Consider the following 21,469-nt stretch of genomic DNA (forward strand, 5'->3'; position numbering starts at 1 on the left):
ATAAAAACTGTTTGATAATTAAGATGATGATAATACAGTGATTTTTCTTTTCGGAAAAATACAGGCAAGTGTTGTCTTGTGGTAACTAAGAACCTGGTTCGCTATGGGTTTTCTACTTTTGCGCAATGTGCACTGAATGAGCCAGGTGCAAAACAGGGCCACAAACACACACACAGACACACAGACACACACACACGCACGCACGCACGCACACACACACACACACACACACACACACACACACACACACACACGCACACACACACACACAATCCGCGGCCAGATGACGTTGCCATTTGTTCGCGGAAGTGGCTTATGTCGTGACCGTGGAGGGGGAGGCAGGGGGAGGAGGAAGGGAAGCAAAGGGAGAGGAAAGAATAAGTTTAGAAAAATCTGTTATGAAGTTTCTGAAAACTTTTAGGCACTAGGCGGACAAAATCATCGTCTTTTTGTCCTGTTAAATACAATTAAGCGGAAGTTTGTGCAGCAACAGCTTGGTGAGCAGGGGGAGCAATTCGAGAGAAAAGGAGGAACAGAGCTGGTAAGTTTCTCGTTAAAGTTGACCACACTTTTTTGGGTCATGGTTTGTAGTGACTCTGCTGCGTGCTGTGCGTCAGTGTGCCGCAGTAATTGTACCTACATATCAAAAGTTTGCGGAAATAGGTACTGTTTTCGTGGTGTCCGTAGGCAAGCATTGTTCTGTCTTGTGTTATATATATACAATATATTAAGACGGAACAGTAGTGTAGCCTGTCGGGTTACTGTAAAAAAAAAAAAAATGCTGCTCCTGATCAGACTGGGCTGGTCACACATTAGCATACATGGTAATTGTGTTCGTCCTGTCAGACGACTTTTCAAGTGTTATTTGAGCTTAAAGTCTCAGTAGCTGCCAGTTGAGAAACATTGTAGAAAACACAGCACAGTCACTGTGAAATAATTGTAACGTTATTTAGTTTAAAATGGGCAATGATGAGAAGTCAACTGAGTGGCCTCAAACTTCGGTAGTCTAAATGAATAGAGAATAGCTCACTAAAATGCTCCTTAGCTATCTAGTATACACAGCCATATTCCCTAAATGAGTCAGAGCTGACAATATGCATTGATTAGTCAATGGACCTCTATTAACTGTTTAATGCAACAACAAAAAAGTCAAACAATTGCTGGGTTCATCTTCTTTAATGTAGCTTTTCTGCTTTTGTTTGTTTTATATGATAATCAACTGAAAGTATTTGCATCTTGGACTGTTGGTCACCTAAAACAATTCATTTGAATAAGTCACCTTTTGAAAAATTCTGATTTTTCACTTTTCTCAGACTTTTTATAGACAAAATGATATATATATATATATATATATATATATGAATAATACAAATAATTGTTAGTTGGAGCCTTGAAACTAAAGTCTATGAAAATGGTCCTGGTAGTGTCAGAGTTGAGCTAAATCTCTTCATGTTGTTGTAAATTATCAGTGAAATAAGCTATATGTGTATATCAGTACACACACACACACACACACACACACACACACACACACACACACATCTGTATACAGTCATGCAGCAAATTTACAGCTTTGCTCTACTATTTCTACTGTGTCAAGCATATCTACAGAGACCGATCAGCAAAACACACCTCAAAAGTGTTGAAACAGGGTCACTGTGACAGAGTTAAAGTTCACTGTAAATGAGTGAAGGACAGACAGAATATTATGGACACGGACTCAAGGGTATGGGAGATGATTGAGGCGACTGAAAGCAGTGGGCTCAGTGCTCTTATCATGGTCAGCCACACCGCTCAGGCCAGCCGCCCCCTGACATGAAATGATATGATGGAAGTTATCTCCGCTGATGAAATAGAGCGGAAGAGAAGTTCCAACAGCTGATCTGAAAAAATGGTTGATTCAGACACATGCCAGGAGCCAGACAAACAAGACACTTGCACCTACACACACATACCCTACACACAAGCAAAAAACAACACAAATGGGAAAGACAGTCTGAGACACAATATGTCAGTCAAACCAAAGCATCTTGGCCATCTCTATCACAACATTGACAGAATCCAAAATCCACTTGATTAAAATTGGATCTGTCCAATTCTGCTCAAACCGTATCAGTCACTGGTTAAAGCTTTCGTCTTGATTGACGGTGCAGCGTGACACTTGTGATTGTTGCAGCTTCACTTTGACAGGTGTGTGCGCTTGTGCACATAGCCATACTCTCACAGACATACACAAGTCATTTTTTGTTAGCACTGAATGTTAGCACTGCTGATATTAGCCTTGAATTAGTCTTGTGATAGTTGGCTATTGATAAAAACAGAGAGGCAAGGTACTAAGCTGCTTAAAAGTTGTCAAAGCTGTTGACAGGACTGTGTGTGTGTGTGTGTGTGTGTGTGTGTGTGTGTGTGTGTGTGTGTGTGTGTGTGTGTGTGTGTGTGTGTGTGTGTGTGTGTGTGTGTGTGTGTGTGTGTGTGTGTGTGTGTGTGTGTGTGTGTGTGTGTGTCCATGTGAGGATGTGTTTGTCTTTGTCTGATGTGTGTACTATATCAGTCTGTCTGCCGGTGTGGGGGTATGTTGAGATGTGTGCGAGTGTGTTCTGGAAACAAACTGGAGGAGTTTGTTTTTGAGGTCGTAGCATGTGGTTGTCCGTCGCTACCTCTACACAATGGGACAGAGCCTCAGCTGCGTTTCCTCCTGCACTGCTTGCCGGAGTGCAACATGCTCAGTGCTTGGTGCATTATGTGAACCACAGTCTGATTTAAAGTCCTGTCCTGTACGATATTAAAAATGAGAAGAGAGTGTAGCTTGGATTATTTACAAAAAGCAGAACTTAACTCATATTTTTGGACTGGCTGGCTCTGATTGAATATAATTAATAGTATAGATATGTTGTGTCGTGTACTTTAAGTTGAGAAATGTCTTGATGTCTTTATCGGGGTCAATCTCTTTTTATGCAGAAGATTGCGTTTTTTGAAGTCACCATCTTTTTGCAGATCAGGGCCCCTCCACCCATGTCTAGCCTTAGGTAACGTGTTGGGTGTGAGATTGAATTTGTACCTCCACCAAGAAAGGTCACCTAGGGTTAATATCAGGTCTGGAGCAGACTTTATTCTGATTTCCTGGTGTGTCCCTGGTAGAGCTGTTATCACTGTTTTATGCTCTAGATTGTTCCTTAGACCGAATTCAGAGAATAATAAATCACCAATAATATTAGGATAACACTCAAGACACTGACATATATAACTGCTCTGCAAATACTGAGTGACATAACCATGCAAAGTAGGTAAAATTGGATATAAAACTATTTAAAAAAACAGCGATTAAAAGCAACTGTAATTTGAGCAGCTGAAAAGCAGGAACTTGTAAACCTGTTCTGTTTTTTAAAAAGATGTAATCAGTATGTATGATGGAATGAATGAATGAATGAAACCGCCTCCATTCAGTTTTCTTTGAGTTGTGTTAATGTTCACGTCAACCTGGTAAATGAAAGCCTGGGTAAGTCGAATAGGACTGGGTATTGTAATGACATTTTTTTTATACTGTTGCCAATCCAATACATGTCCCGTGGAATATGGAACAGATGCTTCTCCTTGATCCACTGTGTATTGGATTGCACCTCATTTGTATGTTGTACTCATTTGACAAAAGTGTTATCCAAATTAATACATGTCATGTAAAATGTATACAAAACCGTACTTTTTTAGATACCTTACTTAACCCTTTTTTTTTTTTTTTTTTTTTCACAAAACATGCCAAACTTCCTAAACACAGCTGCCTGTAATGTTTTAGCACAACCAGCCATACAGAAAGAGACACTGCTGAAATTAAACAAGACCTGACAAAGCATTTCCTGCTAGCCTTTGGCACTTGACAGTTTCAATACTCGATGCTACGGATGCATTTCAGTTGGAAGTCAGAAAGTGTTTGGCTGTAAATTTAAGTAAAGAAATGGCACTGTTTTATGACCAATAAACTGTTGAAGCAATGGGGAAGTTGTAAGTGGAGGGAGGCAGAGAGTAGCAGCAGGAAGGGAATGATGGAAGGAGATAGAGATGTGGGAGTGTGGTTAGAGGGGGTGGTGAAGGAGGCGGGGGTTGGTGCGACCCAAAATAGCCAGCTCACATGTTTGCTGTGTGCGTGGTGAGCTATGAAGCCAGCAGATAGGCCTCCTGCTGAATGCCTGTCTAATCTAATGTTCACCCTCACCCCTAATTTTTGAAAATTTGATTGCCATTTTGCTGTCTGTCTGTACGGGTGTGTGTGCACGTCTTTTCCAATCCTTTGTCAGTTACACACCCACCCTCCCGCTGTTCCTTCTGTGCTCATTGTTTTCATCATTGTCTTTCTGGTCTCCGTAATGTGAACTGATGTTAGACAGCATCTCCGGCTGGCAGCAGTCCTGTAGGGAAAAGGTCAGCGACAAGGCTCGTCTACTCATCTACGCTCATTTTTTGGCCTAGTGTGTGTACACACACACACACACACACACACACACACACTCACACTCACACTCACACTCACACACACACACACACACACACACACACACAGACACAGACAGATAAGAGCAGACAGCAGATATGGCCCTGCAGCGTGTGCATTAGATCCAAACAGAGCTCTGTCTCGGCCCATCTCTTGACTGTTTCATCTTGCATATACTGACTAGCTGCAGCTTCCACAGTTATTCCATCTACTGCATAGAACCAAAACGCACACTCGCTGACTCGCATTGAGCATGCCGAGACAGACATCCTACACATGCGGCCCTTTCAGTTAATTCCTTTCATTCCACAGTGTGTTTCAACATGCACACTGGATTACGGCCCCTCTTTTCTTCTCTCACTTTCTGTCACTTTCTACCACTCAATCTCGCTCTATCTCTGTCTTATGCCAATGTTGTGTGTCTGTGTGCCTAACCAACTGGGCCATTTATATGAAGAAGGTCCCATGACCCTCTCCACAGCTGATCCTGGGAGCTAAGAATGCTGGGAGTCAAGTAGCTGCAAGGGTGGTATTGGAGCGCGTTGTGATTGTCTCCTTCATTTTTGTGTGTATGTCTGTACAGTATGCTGATGTGCAGTTTGGTGTTTTTAGGGTTACAGACTCACAGGCAGCCTGTGTTGGCCAATGGAATATATGGTAAGACATTCAAATGATACAAGCAGCTAATCAAAAACACAGCGTGACACAGTGGCAAAGGGGTTACATTTTCTCACCACAGTGTCAAAAAGAAAGTTCAAAACTCTCATCTAATATGTAAATCAGTAGTTATAATAGTATTTAGAGATTGATGAGAGGTTTGAAAGACAGATAAAATAAGCAAACTTTCTTGGAAGTAATCACTTGGCCCTCTTATCCTTAAGAGGGTTAAATATTGGGATTTTAGTCAAGGAAGTGTACAATTAGGGCTGCATGATTACAGCCACAATGCTCTAAATTAGGTTTTTAGATATTGTGAACCTGACTGCAGTTTTTAGAAGGGGTGTAATAATTCACAAAATTCAGTCGGATTCATTTTTTTTTAAATATATCGTGAATTAAAGTGTTCTCGATTTTCAATTCATCATAATTCAACTTTATTAAATTAAGTTTTAAGACTGAAATGAAAAAGTGGAGCTTTGTGTGACACATTTAGATTGGTTTCTTAGCAGCAGTATACAGTAGTACACAGAAAACAGAACTATTTTTATTACACCTTTGGCATCTTATATGATTTAAAAGTTTCCCCCTGCAGCAGTCTAAAATAAATATTTGAATATAGCTATGCCAGTATTCTACAATCATGTGAAACTGGAAGTTAAAGCCTTGGTGCAATCATGCATGTGTAATTGTGCAGCCCTGTGTATGTAAATATATTGTGGTTTGAGTGAGTTATTGTTAGTCCTGCAATAAATCCTCCCTTCATTAAGGTTGTTATGTTCAGTTTTAGTTTGAACTGTTTTAAAGAGGTGTTGATTAAACGTAATGGTCCTTTTGTGGAGGCTGCAGTTTGTGGTGCTGTTGAAATGTATTGCGTAAAAAATTAAAATTTATATCCTTCATGTTGGTAAAATTGTTTGCAAGATTGTTGCAGTAGATGGCATTAGTTTTAGTTGGATGTAACGTAATAAACGACCGAGTGAATATTTTTAATATAAATTCCGGATAGCACATATGATTCACTTACTAAAATATATAAAGTTCTCAAAGAATACAAAATTATCTTTTTGTCAACCCTAAGCCACATTGTGTCATGTGTTTCACTGGTTACAGGCATGTTGTAGGCTACGGGTGGAGGGGGCTGCCTACACCAATCACCACCACTCACTGTGTGGTGTACGGTGATGGATGACACTACTTCTTTGCAGTTATCTGATTTGGATCCTTCACACTTGACTACATGATGGTGTTGTGTGTGGTCAAACGTAGTACTGCAGGGACTGCATTTTGGGGTTTTATTTGAGGACTGCTTTCTATACACTCTGCTGTGTACCTTTTCCACTCCAAGGGTGATTTATTCAGCTTTCTGCAACACCGCCTTGCCTTCTCATCAGATACGCTTGAATGTCTGGACCTGATCTGTGGGATCTCTGCTTTCTGTTTTTCCTCTATAGAATCACTCAATTGTTATTGTGTTCGTCCTTTTCTCCTAGAGAGTTCTAGTAACATATGCTTATCATGTGAGTGAAAATCTTATTGTTTACGTTTTTAATTTGTCCACTTTCATCAAGGTTATATAGAGTGACCTCATATCACAATCTGCACAGCCAATAGAGGGCGGGTGAACCCTCTTCCTCTGTCTGTCTGTCTCCATCCTCCCTCTCTCTCTTTTTTCTCTTCCTCTTTCTCAGGTTACCAAACATGAATGAGAGAGGAGACTTGAATAGCCAACATGGACAACCCCCCCTCACAAACACATGCACACACAAACACCCCCCCCCTTTCTTCCTCCCTTCTTCGACATCTCCATCTCCCCTTGGAGTGTGTGCATTAATGTGCAGGGGCGCAGCGTCTTGCACATGTACACTGTTAAACGAGTCAGGCTGCAGAGAGGTGGGGGGAAGGGAAGGAAACAGGAAGGAGGTAGGATGGGAGAAAGGGAGGTGGGGAGGGCAGTGGCAGCCGCCGTGTGTGTGTGTGTGTGTGAGAGAGCGAGAGAGAGAGGGAGAGGGAGAGACTGTCAGAGAGAAAATGGGAGGCAGCATCACCCACCCAGACTGGGAGGAGGGGAGGGGAGAACAGACAGCGTGCCCGTCCCTCTAACAGACAGAGGTGAAAGGAAAGTGGGAATGAGAGACAGGCGTGAGGGGAGAAGAGGAGCACAATGAAGGAGTGCCATTGTCCATCCTGGCAGCACTGCCATTTCACCATCTGCTGAAAGAGCGAGAGAGTGAGAGAGAGGAGGGAAGTAAAGGAAAGAGGAGGCAGCCAAACGGAGGAGAGAATAGATGGAGAGGAGCTGCCGGCAGTGACTTTGTGAATTAATCGAGCGGAAGAGTGGATCAGAGGAGAAGCACGTTTTTCAGGGAGTGGACGGACGGAGAGCCAGAAAGAGGAAGGAGAGAACGGATGACCGGACAGTCTGAGGCTGTTTAAACATTAATGTGATTCTCATGTGAATATGGAGCCCGGCTTTAGATGATTACCGTGGATTATCAACTGTATGCTTTTTAAACCAAAAAAAGGAACTATCTATGCTTTGCCATTCATTAAAAAACTCTTAGGGAAATTGATTAGACTTTTGTTTTTTGTAAATATAGACTCTCTTTGTGACTTATGATTTTCTATTCTCTATGAGCATATTCTGCAGGATGTTATACAATCATTATCTTTGTTAGCTGCTGCACAAGATATTCAGGTTTTAATGCAAGTTTTCTAAACATCAGTGTTGTGGTTAGTGTAGTTGTTGTTTATACTGTTATTAGGAAAGTGATTATTGCTCTCTTGAAATAATATCAGACAGTTTTAAATGCCCTAGTTGGAGTCAGTGCATGCAGCCGACATGGGATGTCAACATTGATTGGGGTTTTATGGCTGGCGCGACGCCGGTCAAACTTTGATCATTTCCTGAAACCTATTGATCTTTCTAGGAGTCGTTAGTTTATCCTCCTGTTGGCTGAAAACAAAGCTCTAATGTGGAGCCTTTGATGCAGCAACTAATTGCTGTCATGTGATTTGACAAAGCAGTTTTGGGTCTTTGTCTGAAGATTTCTGCGGTTGTCAGGACCTCTCGGTATATATCCTCCGCAGGCATCTCTTTTAATGTCTGTTGCCATAGCAACGGGCAGCAGCTGCAGACAGAACCAGATGTAAAATTTCTTTTTCCTTGTTTTATCTTTTCAAACCGGTGCTGTTCTATTAGCTAATTGTTTGTATTTAGTAGATGCGAAGCGGTAGACTTGATAAGTCTATGGTTGTTTGCAGTTTTTAGACTTTTTTTCTTTCTTTGTCTATGCGGAGCGTAGCAGTCTCCGAGAATCAGGGTTGTTTCAGGTCACCTGTCTCCCCCTCCCCATTCCATTTTACTCTAGTGCGAGTCGGCGCAGCCCCGCTTGTCCTGATCCCACCTTTATCAACTACCATCTTCATCAGTCAAGCTGACTGGAATGACTGGATACATGAGATAATCATACTAGTTTCACTTGTACATACAGCATCATGTGCAGCTGGTCGGCCTCAAGGCCATTACTCACTGATCATTAGGTGTGCTATGTTTGTGACAGTCCGGTCCTTTTACTGTCTGTGTGTAGGTGACTCAGGATTTATTCTCATGTAGAGGTTCCTTTCCTCTGCAGTCACCTGACCTACACTGTGTTCTGTGCACTAAAACATCCTCGGACAGGACGAGGGTTAACTCTGCTCCTAGAACATTTCGGAACCCTGGTGTATGAGAACACACCTGGATTTTTCTCTGTTGTGCCCATTACTGTTGGATCTTTTGCCTTTTTCAGCGCTAATATCCTCAACACTAATTTCTGGTTTTATTAGGGGTGTGACGGAGTGTTTTGTCTGTTCTGCATGTTCTTTGATTGTCCAAATACTGAGTGTCTTTTGTGACTTTTCCAGCCATAATTCTTTACAGCTTTCTGGAGATCATCCCAGCCTGTCTGGCAGTGCGAGAGTGTGACTGGATCCTCCATGGTGCTTTTTAGCCAAGACCAGATGGATGACTAGCTAGAATTGCTAGACAATCCCTCTGTGGTGCTAGACTGGTGTAGGCGACTGTTCCTTTGCCGTGCGTCCAGCACCCACTACAAGCTGGTTCGCTTTACTTCAGACACAGTTTTAAGTTCTGAAATGTTAGCGTGTGGAAAAATCAACCCTCTCACTTGGCATCATTGATACATCAGTGCCAAATTTACAACGTTGTGTAAGTGGTCCATGCAAGGTCTGTGTAAACCTTGCTTTCCTTTTGAGGGAGTAAAGGTCAAGGGATTGTAAATGTGACTAGCGCGTAAACAGCACTGAGGTGCAGGCCAGCCAGCTTGTCTCAAGACTGTAGGTGTAGCAGTGCCTCCTACTGAGGTTAAACTGCTGCAGACAGTTTTGTTTGTGAGACTTTGGTACGCTGGGGAAGACTGTTAACTGTAAACAGAGTGTTGTTTGCCTTTTAGGTTGGACTATGCAGAATATGAGCTGTTATGGCGTGTCTTTACAGTAGTTTGTAATTGATTTGAGAGCTAACCTGCTGCTTGAGAAGCCCTGCCTTAGATAAGAAAGAAAGCAGTTTGAGAATATAACACTTGGCTTGTTCATATCATATGGGGCTGTGTTAACGCTCATGTCTCAGGTAACGGACTATAATCTGGGCTTGTTATCCAAACCAGGCAGTAATAAAGTAACCGGGTGAGAGGAGAGGTGCATAGAGAGATCAGCAACAACAGAGTTGCGGTTTTAAATGAGCATTTCCAGCTGGGCGAGTGAGTTCACGTTCAACTTTGATGAGCATCCAGCACCATTCAGGGAACCCTGGGTTGGGAGTTCAAACCGAACAAATCAGGTCTCATTACCATCACAACAAGCCCACCGGTAGTCGTCATCAGCCAATGACCTACATTCTCTAGTGTTACATCACCACCGTGCTAGTGCAGTGTCTGTCACTGTACCAGACAAACAACATCTCAGACTCAACATACCACTATCTAATGGTGCTCCAGAAAAAAACCTGCATCCTAACCAAGGTGGCCAGTTTTAGAAAACACACTTGAACCAAGGCAGCCTCACTTGTTTTAGCCATATCAGGAACTTCAGTCAGGGACGGGCTCAACTCTGCCGGCCCAGTCTTAAGTACTTACTTTTTTTCCTTTCTACTGGTGTCTAACTAGGTGACCATGTTTAGCCTTTAGCCATTCCTAATCTTAAAGTTAGAGAGGCAGAAAGTTAGAGCTTACAATTAATATATTAGACTGGGGTACTGTTAAACAGGACAGCCTGGAGAACGGGCGAGCATACGAGGGAGGGGGTGAGGGCGAACGAGAGATCATCTGGAAGAGGAGAGAGGAAGTGGTGGCGCGGGAGAGGGCGGAGGCGTTGGAGAGACAGAGATTGGCAGAGTACATTGTGTGGAGGAAGAGAGAGGGCTTCCAGGAGAAGAGAGGAGACGGAGAGAAGGGTGGAAAGAGTGCAGAGAAAGGGAACAAGGCTGTGCCAGAAGTAATCTGGAAGAGGAGAGAAGAAGAGGACGAAAGAGACGCAGGGAGGGAGAGAGCGAGGGCCATTCAGAGGGGACAAGAACAACCATTTGGAGGAAGAGAGAGAGGGAATAAAAGAGGAATCCTATGAGAGATTTGAGAATATGATGCACTTGAAAGTAGGCGTTAAAGAAAGTGTGCTGCGTTGGATTCTAGCCATATATCCGTAAGCCTCCTCTCTCTTTTTTTAGCAGTTCTGGGCTTCATTGAGCTCTGCAGGTGCTCACTGTGGTATCGACCAATAGGAGCTGTGCATTACGTGTGTTGCTGCCGTGTTCGTGCGCGCAGCCCCCTTGTGATCCCCTCATTGGCTGCTAATAGGAGTTTTGTGGGTCTGTGTCAAGCAGGATAGAGCTACCAAGGGGAGCTGCTTCACACATGCACGCCTGTGTGCACGACAACACACAGACACACACAGATAATCTAAGAAGCATTGTGGGCAGGGAAGGTTTATACTGCCTCACACGCATGTAAACACATCACGTACAAGAGCGCACCCGTCAGTGCAGTAAGACACACATGCAAGGGGGCGTTGAGAGACAATCACTTGTGTTGATTCTCCATGGTGCTGCCGACAGCTGGATAGCTGGCCTTCCCTGAGAGGCTATTAAGTTAAGACAAGATACTCACAGATATTGTTTTACATTATGGCAAAAACACCAAGATGAACACTTTGTGGAGAGCTAAGACTGTGCCATCATCAGTCCCTGGGAACACAATGAACATTCATGCGGATTCAAAAGTGAACTGCTGACAACATGATCTGCACTGGTGCACTACAAACTAACTTTTTCATCTGCATTCTGCCGTTAACTGGGACATCCCACTTTTCCTCTGCGCCTTTTCTCATTCTGCTTTCATTGTGGGAAAAGCCGGTTTTAAAGCAGTTTGGTTTCGGCTGCCTGGTAATGAGTGGAGGACAGACAACCAGACAGATGGATGCCGCACTTACGCTGACGGAGACAGACAGATGACTTTGAATACTGAGACAAAGAGACTTTGATTGAATCACTAGAGCCTGTGTGGACTTGTGCGGATATAAAAACGGACACTGCAGATTCATTATGGAGCTTGTCCCAAAAACCAAGTACACCCACTTTCGGAGTGAATCGCTGAGCTCAACTGATGAAACAAACTCCAATCCATCATCGTTCCCTCCTTCCAGTCCTGCCACCCCGCTCACTCCCTCCCCTGGTTTACCTTCTTCTCTATCCTCCTCGTCTCTCACTCCCATCTTGGCCCCCTCTTCTCCCCGCCCAGCTGAGAACAGCCCTACCACCCTCTGCTCCTTCTTCCCCAGGATGGGATCCCTTCGCCTGGGTGTCTCTGCCACTCTTCTCCCAGGACTCAAGGCCTCGAGCAGGCCACAGCAGCCACATGCCCCTGTTGAGTCCTCTGGGGATGACCGGAGCAGCTCTAGCTCCTCCCCTCCATTTCATCACCCAATTCCCCCTTTAACCGCTCCTTCTCCCCCTCCTCGACCTCCTCTGCAGGATATGAACCGGCTGGGAGGGGCGTCCAGGAGGGCACGGGTGGAAGGAGGGCAGCTTGGAGGAGATGAGTGGACGCGCCATGGCTCCTTTGTCAACAAGCCCACCCGCGGCTGGCTGCACTCCGACAATGTGGTCAGCACTGCCGGTGTTTCCTACAGTGTACGGGTACGTGACTGGCACACTCTCACTAACCCTTAACTTAAAATACATAATTACACATCCCTTTTTCCAGACAGTTTCTTTGCAAATATACACACCTTCATTCACATTTTTAGAAACTGAAACTGAAAACAGGAAACCGCTGTTGCTTTCTTCATCTGTTGTGTTCTATCTGTCCGATGGGACAGACATGCAGGATATGTCTGATGCTAATGTGTTGCCTTCCTGTTTCCTGGGCAGTACATGGGTTGCGTGGAGGTGCTACAGTCAATGCGAGCGCTGGACTTTAACACCAGAACTCAGGTCACGAGGTGAGATTACACACTGCTCATCGGTTACTGGCTTCTGCCATTCAATTTCTTGTTTGTGCATGTGGGGGGCAAGATGGTAAAAGTGTGGTCAGACTTAGAGACATACCACTCACCTCTCATATGCTTCTGTCCAGCTTCTGCTCTTTTTTCCTGGCTTGCCTGTTTCTCTCTCTCTCTGTGTGTGTGTGTGTGTGTGTGTGTGTGTGTGTGTGTGTGTGTGTGTGTGTGTGTGTGTGTGTGTGTGTGTGTGTGTGTGTGTGTGTGTGTGTGTGTGTGTGTGTGTGTGTGTGTGTGTGTGTGTGTGTGTGTGTGTGTGTGTGTGTGTGTGTGTGTGTGTGTGTGTGTGTGTGTGTGTGTGTGTGTGTGCGTGCGTGCGGCCTTCACTGCCCCTAAATTAGAATGTTCTGGAATCCTGGTGGTTTCCTTTTGGTTTCCGTGGTAATGTTTGTCTCCATGGCAAAGACGAGCACAGTTTAGGGGGGATAAATTCAATCACCCACTGCCAGATCTCATTTAATCCAAATAATTGTGATTCAGGGGAAAGGTGTGGGGGTAAATGACATGCTATTGCAACACTTGCATGTTGTCGATGTTGCAGGGAGGCAATCTCTGTGGTGTGCGAGGCCGTGCCCGGAGCCAAAGGAGCCCAGCGCAGGAGAAAGGTACACAGCATGTACACTAGCACACACCCTTACAGAGCATTATTTATTTATGCGGCTTAAGTGGGTGGCAGTGGGAAGGGTTTGTTGGATAAGAGCTAGATTTAGCTTGATTGTCCACTCTGTGGTCAGTTGGCTATTTAGTCACACACTCTCCCTTACACACACACACACACACACACACATAGATTTTGATTTAGGATGACTGTACACTTCTGCGGTTAGGGGGCTACTCGCAGGTAATTACCAATCACTCTCTGGTCTCCCTTTTTCCCGCCCTCTTGTCACAAGGGAGGCTGGAGAGGTTGAGTAGTAACTTGTGTGGAGCCAGTGTCAGGCCAAAGAAGCACTGCAGATAAGCAGACACAGCCAACAGTCTGCTGTGTAAAGACTGTGTGTGCCTGTGCACAGTATTCCTGTCAAACTAAAAGCATCCACCCAAACAGTCCATAAAACAGGTGGCTAAATCTAGCGGCCTGTTGCCGTAGTAGGATTTGACCAAGGAATGTCTGGCAAACCAGACAAAATGCAGTTAAAGGATGTAAACTAGAATAGATTAAACTAGTCTAGTCCCTCTGATTTGGCTAGACTGAGGTTAATGTGGCTGAGCATGTGCATCCTGCCCTGATGCTGTTTTTCTCACAGTGTGAGCCAAATATTCTGGAACCGATACGGACGAAAGCCATAAGAACAGGAGGAGGATTGGGATAAACGGGCTGGCACATTAATGCTGGCGTGGTCTGCGTGATGCTCTTGGCCCAGCCTTCAGTATGTGTGAACTGTTCTGTCTACTCCACATTGGTCACAGATGGCCTTGGAGACAGGATCACTTTCACAATTGCAGCTGTTCTTCCACTCCCACACACTCACAGGCATTTCCACACATACACCCACAGGCTCATGCACAGGCAGGGAAGACTTAATGGGCTATTGGGAATTGTTGAAGTAAAAAGAAAAGTATTGTTGTTTGTGCACCTTGTTTGTTTGTTTCTTAATGGAACGCATCCCTGTCCTTTGCAGCCTTCCTCTCGCTGTATGACATCCATCCTGGGGAAGAGTAACCTGCAGTTTGCCGGCATGACAATCAACCTCACCATCTCGACCAGCAGCCTCAATCTGCTTGCCTCCGACTGCAAACAGGTTAGACTGAAAACAGCTCACTCTTGTAGCTGCTTTTGTGTGTATTTTTGCTCAAAAACGGTGTCTGTGTTGGGTAGATTTGTCCCTGATCGGCAGAGATTTGACTGTGAGTCAGAGATGCATCTGATTGTTAGAGCTCTGTTGTAGCCAGAGGTATGTTTGGTATCCAGAGAACACTTATCCTGTGCAGTTTACTGAAGGAGAGTAAACCTGAGGATGTCAGGGGTTTCATGTGGATTTAAGGATTATACTTAATTTTTGAAGATGAGCTATAGAATGGCAATTTGTTGTACATTTTCTTATCATCCCCATTATAAACATGTTATATTATTTGTCTTTGGAAGCTTGCTTCAGTATGTATTGTATTGTATATGTTATCGTTGATCATATTATCTACTAATCTGAATTACCTGCCCACAGTTAGTTGTATGATCATGTCAGAGGATATGTTTTAAAAGATGCATGGACATTAATCCCACTGCTTTCACGCTTTAATTAATGAATTAGTGATATAATCAGATTTTAGTTAACTGAAATTTTACAGACCTAAATGATTTTAAATTGACTTTGACATCAAGGAAATATCTTAATAAACCACAACCTAACTCAAGGTATTATTTCTGTGATTTGATCATCAGCGCACTGTATGTCATGACCTTTTGGAGATGCCCAGATAATCTAGAGCTTCTACACTTTGTTTGCCTCATTTATTCTGGATGCAGTGCAAATAACAATGCAGTGCGTTTAAATTCCTGCATCGCCACAGGGCAGGACGTGATTAGAGCTATGATCGGGCCCAAAAAATCAGGCCCGACCCTACCTGAACCTGCAAAGTTTCTCTCTAAGCCTGACCCGAACAACGGCAGCAGTTTTGGGCCCGAGCCCGATTTTAAAAAAAACAAAACACAAATTTCCACTGCTTTCTTAATCCATGTGTGTAAGTTGATTAGATATCCAGAAGATGGCGGTCACACACAGCATTACACAGCCCATACATTATTCATGACATTACACAGACTATAAGGTCTCTATTTAATAAAAAAAATTAAAACAGGAAATTTGCGCGATTCAAGCCCGGGGGACTTTTGAAAAATTACAGCCCTGCCCCAATCGGGTATGGACAGAGAATCCATGCACTAGATGTGATCCTCACCTATGAGTTAATAGCTGCTGAACAACATTGTTCTTTGGGGAGATGGTATACAGCAGTGCAGTGCACACACAATAACACGTAGCATAAAGACCCATGCCATGCACGTATTCCATTCACAAATAAAGCCTTGGATGTAGACCACATATTGTTCACTGAGCATTAGCAGGTGTTAATGTTCTTATTGATCCAGCATGGGCGGTTGTTGCAGACAAAAGGTGTTCCATCCATTGTCCCACTTAGTTTTTATCTCTGCTGCAGTTGATGCCGCTCAATGTAGGGAAAAAGCACTTTTCTGAGTAATGATTCCACATTTGTCTCTCCATCCACATGCTTTCATCTCACTTCCCACATACGTCATGTCACCCACGTGCTCTCCTTCTGTCTCTCTCTTCCCTCTACCCTCTCTCTGTCTCTTTCTTTTTCTCCACAGATAATCGCCAATCATCACATGCAGTCCATCTCCTTCGCCTCTGGAGGAGACCCAGTGAGTCACTCTCTCTCATTCAGCTCAAATCTCACTCTGGCCTTTTTCCATCTTTCTTCAGCCTGCAAAACCTTCCTTCCTGCCTTTCTGTCATTGTCTGTTCCTATGAATGCCACTCACTCCATTGCTGCTTCACTGGCTTGCAGTCCTTCTCTTCCAAGCTTGATCTTGTTACTTACTGTCATTTCTCTTTCAGCTCAATGTATGTTTTTAAATTCTGTTACGACTTAAAGACTGCATCTTTTGCTTCATCTTTTTCTACTTCTTTAAAACATTTCTATCCTAAACCTGCCCTTCACTTGTTCCTCTCAATTTTTTTCTCCCCTTCCCTTCCTCCCCTAACTGTCTTACCCTGTCTCCCTTAGGATACGGCTGAGTACGTAGCATATGTGGCCAAAGACCCAGTCAACCAGAGAGGTGAGCAGAAACAGCAAAATGACACATTCACTCAGGCAGCATCTGACAAAAATAGACACTTTAAAACAAAACCATATTAAAGTGATGTTGAACTTTTTCAGGCCCTTGGTTTGAGCAGAACTCTGACCATAATCCTTCTATACATGAGTTACAAATGTTCTCTCTACATTCAATCTCATTGGCTGGTAAAACTTTCTGCAAATACTGCAAATTACATTACATGTCATTTAGCTGACGCTTTCATCCAAAGCGACTTACAATTGCTATATATACGTCAGAGGTTGCAAGCCTCTGGAGCAACTAGGGGTTAAGTGTCTTGCTCAGGGACACATTGGTTGATGTATCACAGTGGGATTCGAACCCTGGTCTCCTGCACCAAAGGCATGTGTCAAATCCACTGCACCATCACCTCTCAAATAAATGGCAAATAAATGCCAACAAGCCATTTTACTAAAATATAAATGAATCCTATTAAATAAATGATATGGCTCTATTCATTTTTTACTCTCCTTTTGAATTTGATGCCGCCCACTGGAGCTGAGACATTACAGAACCAGTGTGCACAGTGAAGGAAGAAACAGTACATTCACCACTAAATAGACATAGCAAGGAACAGGACCTTTTTTTTTTTTTTTTTTTTTTTTTTTTATTGTTTGGCATATTCTGCTTTATTCATGCTTATGTGCTATATGTGGCTTGATTGCCGATGTAATAATGATGAATGGAGGAAAAAACACAGTTCTTGGTTTCACACTAACACGAGCAAGTGAAAAGAAATGGAATTACATCATGTACATTAAGGTTCTAACAGCATTCAACACCACTGTAAATATTGTCCATGTTTTCTATGCAATTCTGCAATTTAAGATCAAACTAGAGAGGGTAAAGTCACATGACATGTGACATCCACTCTTTCTTTGTCATTAATTCCTGCCCATGTGTCCTTGAGCAAGGCACATGTACATGAATGTTGCTGAAAATGCGCATGCATACACAATATTAAACTGCAGGTCGATATATTTGGCTAGCTGAGTTCATATTTCATTCAAATACATGTTGCTGCAGCTTCCTTATTAATCATTCTTGCCTCCTCTCCTTCAGCATGTCATATCCTGGAGTGCTCAGAGGGTTTAGCCCAGGAAGTCATCAGCACCATCGGCCAGGCCTTTGAATTGCGTTTCAAACAGTAAGTACCTAAAGAACCCCCCCAAACTGGTCACACCTCATGACAGGTAAATGTGAAAAATGTCACTAACATGAGCCCAAAACTTGAGCTTGTGTTTGTATTTTGTCACCCATATTCTGTTTCTGTGTCTGCTTTTGTATCACCCCTTTTCTTAGAATGGCTCCGTTTGACGGCTCTGCATGGGAGGAAGAAGATGATGAGTCTGCTCCACCTCCTGACGTCCCTTACTATAATAATTTCCCTGGAAAACAGCCTCCCCCTGGTGGACTGATTGACATGAGGACCCGCCCAGGTGCCACGCTGGTGAGAAAAGTGCACGTAAACACAACAGGGGGATGAGATACTCATACGCATGCTTCAACACACCCAAACAGTACTCATACTGCAGTTAAGAGATGATACACTTGTAAGGAATTTAATAACTGTACAGTACTGTATGTGTCACAATTTCCTAGTTCTCAGCCTAGAAAATGAAAAGGCAATAGTAGTAGTTGCTCAGTGTGTGGTAGACAAATCATCATAAACCTTTTATAACCCTTTTAATAGGAATCTGTTTGTATTTCTTGTTACACAAGAGTATGGCCACATGTGGCTATGACTCATTATTTGTTCATATGCTTCTGTGTTTGCAGCCTTATGGACAGCCAAGCCAGAATGACATTCACAAGCAGCCTCTGCCTCCTATACCAGGTGAGTGTCTGTCTGTCTGGTGAGAAAACGGAAAGATATGCCAAGGTCACTGATGTCTATTTGTTTTCTAGTGGGTGCTAAAGAAGGGGGACGGGAACTGTTTGATGACCCTTCATATGTCAATGTGGACAAACCCCGCCCCCCAGTTGCAGCTAATGGAAATGCTCACAGAGATGCTTTTGACATGAGTAAGTGCCTTTGCCCAGTCTATCTATGCTGTGTTGGGAATATCATTTAGACTTCTGTCTAAAAAACACTGAAGTAGTGCAGGGAAACTAAATAACTGGAAAAGGTGATGATGATGATGATGATTTCTTGTAAATGACAAGATGTGTGGGTTGTTATCAAAATGACCAGAATTACTGGTAACACAAATCCAACCATGTGGAAAGAATAAGTGTTAATTATTGACTGAGGAGATGAGCAGAGTATTGTGTACTGTTCATTCCTTATGATTGAAGACTAGAGTTGCCCACAGAAGGCAGTGTTGGAGCAAGATAAGGGAATTAGAGTGTCTTTGTCTATTACAGGGGCATTTAATGTAACATGATTGGTTGACTGTGTAAAGCTTTTCACATTAAAGACACAGTCCACTATCAGTGTATAGCATGCAACTGTCAAATAATGTTGTTCACATAGAAAAGGCAATGCAGAAGATATCTTTTTCCTATATACATGCATGTGAGGTTTTCAACAGATAAATACAATCATACAACTGTGTATTTATTTTTCAAGAGCCATTTGATGATGCCCTGGGGGTCTCTGGGCACGGTGGCCCAAGCTCAGTGACAACAGCGCCCCCTCTGGTGCAGCAGTTGCAGTGCGAGACCTGGTTCCATGGTAGTTTAAGTCGCAGGGAAGCAGAGAGGCTGCTGACCCGCGATGGTGACTTCCTGGTGCGAGAGTCTGGGACCACGCCCGGACAGTACGTCCTCACGGGACAGCAGGGGGGTCAGGCTAAACACCTGCTACTAGTCGACCCAGAAGGAGTGGTGAGTCAGGGAGGATATTATAGGGGCAGGATAGATTATTAAGGGGAGGGGGAAGCATGAATGGGCAAGGGCCATTTTGTAAGTAGTGTTTTCCTGACACATGCTTGTGCATGTATTTTTACTTGCCTTTAATACTTTTTTGTTTGTTTTTTAGGTCCGTACAAAAGACCATCGCTTTGAAAGTGTGAGTCACCTGATCAGTTACCACATGGACAACAGACTCCCCATCGTATCAGCTGGTAGCGAAGTGTGTCTGCAACAGCCAGTGGAGCACAGGGCCTGACGTTACACACACCAATGAGATACTCCACCAAATACACACACACTCCTGCAGCAATTCAACACAATACAAACACAATACTTCATATGCTATAATAAACACACACCAACACTACACTTAATAAACACACATATATGTACAATAATACATATGCACACACACCATTGCAAAGAAAACCAAAAAATCAAAAAAATCACCAGTTCTTCTGTAAAATCACTCACTTGCTGCTGTTGCCACATATTCCTGTCCTTTCTGAAAGCCAAACTGTGACCTGCAGTCTTCGACCCCCAACAACTATCATGCGCATGATCCCTCCACAACGGAGAAGCACTGCTGCAATTTCTCAACAGCCTACTGTGAACCAGGGAGGAGCCCTTTGGTAATTTCAGACAAGGGCAGAAAACGAATGCAATTTTTTTTTTTAAGGAGAAAAAAAAATATCTAAACATCCGATCATGAAAAAAAAGAACAGAACACTTAATGGAATCTTGTACAAAAAAAATAGTTGGAACTGAAAAGTGAAGAAAGGAGCATAAATGGGACATCTAATGAGATTTTTAGTGCTTTAGAGCATGTATTGTCACATTCAGGGAAATGATTTCCCTCCTCAGACTGTTGCTGGAGCATATTAGGCAAAACACAAACTTGATGGTTATGGTTCTTTGTTTCAGAGACAGACCCAGGCTCGGACATAAACTGTCACTGGAGCACTTCAGCAGCAAACCTGACTTTGAAAACATTTTGCCTGGTGAATATGCATAAACGAGTTTGCTTCCAATCTAATCAGGAGAGCCACACTACCCCCAACCACTCCCCTTTTAAGGACCTTTGAACTTTGACCCCTGAAATGATACCTGGTGATGATGAAAGCCTGTATGCAAAACTGGGGGACTGCTATGCCAATGACACTTTTTTTCTTTTCTTTTCTTTTTCCGTCCGTTATCTTGACACACATTACTTGTTGGACATTCAGCATTCATTTCTTGAGCTGGATCTAAACAGCTGCATCTCCCTAATCCTCCGTAAACACAGATGCACCTTTACACAACACACGGTCTGCACCACTTGTCATGCCAAAGAACATGAACTTGGTCGCTTACAGCAGAGAAAGCCATGACACTTATCAGCAGTTATCTGTCTTGTGTGCTTACAGCATTGGGAGCAAAAATAAATAAAATTACGGTCATTGTGCCTGAATACATCATCAAAAAGGAGAATTTTAAAGTAAATGGTGCGTTGATGTCACCCACAAACACGACTGTTGCTTTTCATTGACTTCTTAGTATGTGTTTGCACTGACAATCTATGGGTTATATCTTCACATAGGAATTTGAGTGAAAGCAAAGGAGATTAGTTAAAAAAAAGACCCCTTTAAACTTTGGCCAATGAGAAATGTTGAACAGTTTAAGCAATGAATTTCCCTCTGCAAAAATGATTATCGTGATGTTGCTTTATTTTGTAATCACTTGAGGGAATACTGTCCTCTAAAAACAAACAAAAAAACAAGCCGTTTGGGGGTAACTGAACATAAGGACATAAATGTTTTTGGAGCATTGCTAATGATAAGCCAGTTTGCTGTTTTCACAAACTCTTTGAGGATCTGGGGGGGAGAAGTTCACACTATTGTTTCTCCTTTCCTCTTCTTCCTCCCTCAGTTCATGATGATGTTGTTGTTTTTTTGTATCTTTTTGATTGTGCCTTGTTTCTTCAATGCAGTCATGTCACTTCAATGCAGTCACCTTATGTACTTAATTCAAATGTAGTGAACTACAGGAGAATCTCACACAAGCCTCTCAGTTAAACAAAGACTGCAAAAATGACACTCCAAAAAACA

General features: G+C 43.2%; 1 protein-coding gene across 1 annotated transcript; it reads left to right on the forward strand.

Annotated features, from left to right (window-relative positions):
• Window positions 1–316: 316 nt before the first annotated feature.
• On the forward strand, window positions 317–21,444 carry shc1 (SHC (Src homology 2 domain containing) transforming protein 1). The gene is given in 15 exon segments (XM_028579590.1): window positions 317–541; window positions 5,096–5,140; window positions 6,832–12,329; window positions 12,564–12,634; window positions 13,233–13,296; window positions 14,314–14,433; window positions 16,017–16,070; window positions 16,436–16,487; window positions 17,589–17,674; window positions 17,676–17,719; window positions 17,829–17,976; window positions 18,306–18,363; window positions 18,435–18,551; window positions 19,099–19,355; window positions 19,510–21,444. Coding segments are annotated over 13 exon segments (1,794 nt in total). The 5' UTR covers window positions 317–541; window positions 5,096–5,140; window positions 6,832–11,735; the 3' UTR covers window positions 19,639–21,444.
• Window positions 21,445–21,469: the final 25 nt, after the last annotated feature.

The sequence above is a fragment of the Perca flavescens genome, chromosome 6, assembly GCF_004354835.1.
Source record: "Perca flavescens isolate YP-PL-M2 chromosome 6, PFLA_1.0, whole genome shotgun sequence".
Taxonomy (NCBI): domain Eukaryota; kingdom Metazoa; phylum Chordata; class Actinopteri; order Perciformes; family Percidae; genus Perca; species Perca flavescens.